General features: G+C 36.5%; 1 protein-coding gene across 1 annotated transcript; it reads left to right on the plus strand.

The window, feature by feature from the left end:
- Window positions 1–395: 395 nt before the first annotated feature.
- LOC135701150 (uncharacterized) lies at window positions 396–1190 on the plus strand. Its single transcript, XM_065221851.1, has 4 exons — window positions 396–500; window positions 564–678; window positions 858–980; window positions 1042–1190. The coding sequence occupies exons 1-4, from the start codon at window positions 396–398 to the stop codon at window positions 1188–1190; spliced, it is 492 nt and encodes a 163-aa protein (XP_065077923.1).
- Window positions 1191–2139: the final 949 nt, after the last annotated feature.

Genomic DNA, 2139 nt, shown 5'->3' on the forward strand with positions numbered 1-2139 from the left:
ATTACAGATACCCTACAACCAGCGAAAAGAAGGAGTTGGCGTGTGATATTATTTCTGCTTTCCCTCATCTAAGGTCTACAAAATTAACAGAGAACGCTCCAGATTAAGTGAATATTCAGAATGTTAAAATTTATTCGAAGGTTTTTTATCGATTTTATTTTTTGTAGTCTTTGTTCTTTTGGCAGAATTGCGGAAAGAGAGCAGGCTCATTCCGGCCTAATACATACCCATATCCGAAATTCCTGCAGATCGAAATCACCAAGTAAAAGGAAGTTTATTCTCGACAGCCAAAAACTTTCGAAGCATCTAGCGTATCATCCGAAATAATTGCGCTGTCCGAAGAATGTGCACAACTGGATGCGACACCGGCTAATTTTAGCAATATATCCACACTGATGGCAGACATACAACCGTTTCATAACCAACTTATACATGGCAAGAAAACAGTAACTGCCATCCTCCAAGTTCTACCACATTATACATCATATAATGGTTCCATGGTACGTATAATACACATTTTGTAAACTTAAAAAAAAACTATCAATTTTGCTTCGATTTCTTAGATTCGTAAGGCCTATGAACGCATGAATCCCGGCTACGATTCGGAATCAGATTTGAGGAAAATATTTTCTTTGGACCTTATGCTTGAAAGCGGAACGTTTACAGATGTTCGAGATGGTAAGTTTAAATATATTATGCTTGTCAGCGTAAGGTTGCTACTCATATTAATGTTAAATAAGTTAGCATCATTGGCACCATTACAAAGAAGCAATAAAAAACTTGACCACTCAGAAGTAAACTTATCATGGATATCGAGTATTCATTACGTGTTAAATGACATTTTCTTTTAAATGTAGATCATGTCCGCGGATGCCTCCGAATCATGGGACAACTGTCCAGAAAAGGCGTTAGAAAACCGCCAAACGTGATGCCATTGGGAGTCGAGGAGGAGTTGGCAGCACCGCTGATTCGATGGATTGGTGTAAGTATTTTTAATATTTTGCTATTTTGCAAAATTAATATCGTTACCTTTTTATCAATATGAATCCCCTTCGGCGTTAGCTTTACAAATGGGAAAATATGCAGCGTACGCAGTTCTGCATAATGCGCCGGTGCCTCCCCACATTGTTAACCAGGGAAACGTCTACATGATGTTCATTGAGGGCCATATTTTTTTCCTTGGGTACTAGTTCAGTCCAAGCAGTAGATACATTTGTAAAAAATTTCAGTGTTTTTAACTACAAGGTACCAGCTACATTGATAAAGCTCACTGAATTAGTTGAAATACTTAGCTATAAAGTAAAAATGAGCAGTTCACGACTCTCAGTTAATAAACTTTGTAATCAAATGCGTGAGACGATTGATGCTAATTAAATCTAGAAAGGATTTATACATTTAATTAAATAAATAAATAAATAAATATTACTGTTAAAATTCTTGTGCATTTTTATTCAATATTTGAAATTTGTTTTATCGTAGGTATTATTTTTTTTTTCATTGTAAAAACTATGAATTTAACTATACATGTGGGAGTATAAATTACGCATTTATACTTTGTTCGGGGTGTCAAAACTACGCATTTTTAAGTTTACTATGTGGTGTAAAAAGTATGCAGATTCTAACGTACATTCAATTTACGCAAAAGAGAGTAAAAACAGTATACTCCTTTATTGGGTAGTCCCATTTTCCAAAGAAAGAGCGTACTTTATAGTCATAGTGATAACCGTGTAAGTCACCCGATTTCTATGGAGATGCCATTTGTCTTAAGAAACAGCACAGAGAAATCCGTGAAAAGTGTACGTTCGTCGTTTCGCTTTCTCATTATTAAAGTTAATAAATCGAACTGTTTGTTGCTAAGATAATTTCGGTGGTCCTAAAATGATGAATGGACTGCACGTAAGGAGACGTGGTTGATAATTCTCCCGAATATCCTGGTACATACACCAAACGATGTATAATAAATTTTGACTCAAAAACCAGTATTTTTTAGCATGAAAGCTAGCGACCTTCTTTGTATGATTAAATCCCTGCTTAATAACGGCGCCGGTGGTGTAGTGGTAAGCGTGATTACCTCTCACCCCAGCAGGCCTGGGTTCAATCCCAGTCGGCGCCACCGGGATGTTCTGAGGCATAACATCT

This window comes from Ochlerotatus camptorhynchus, unplaced genomic scaffold (genome assembly GCF_037179485.1).
Source record: "Ochlerotatus camptorhynchus isolate MF236.1 unplaced genomic scaffold, CSIRO-AGI_Acam_v1.1 ptg000150l, whole genome shotgun sequence".
Lineage (NCBI taxonomy): Eukaryota > Metazoa > Arthropoda > Insecta > Diptera > Culicidae > Ochlerotatus > Ochlerotatus camptorhynchus.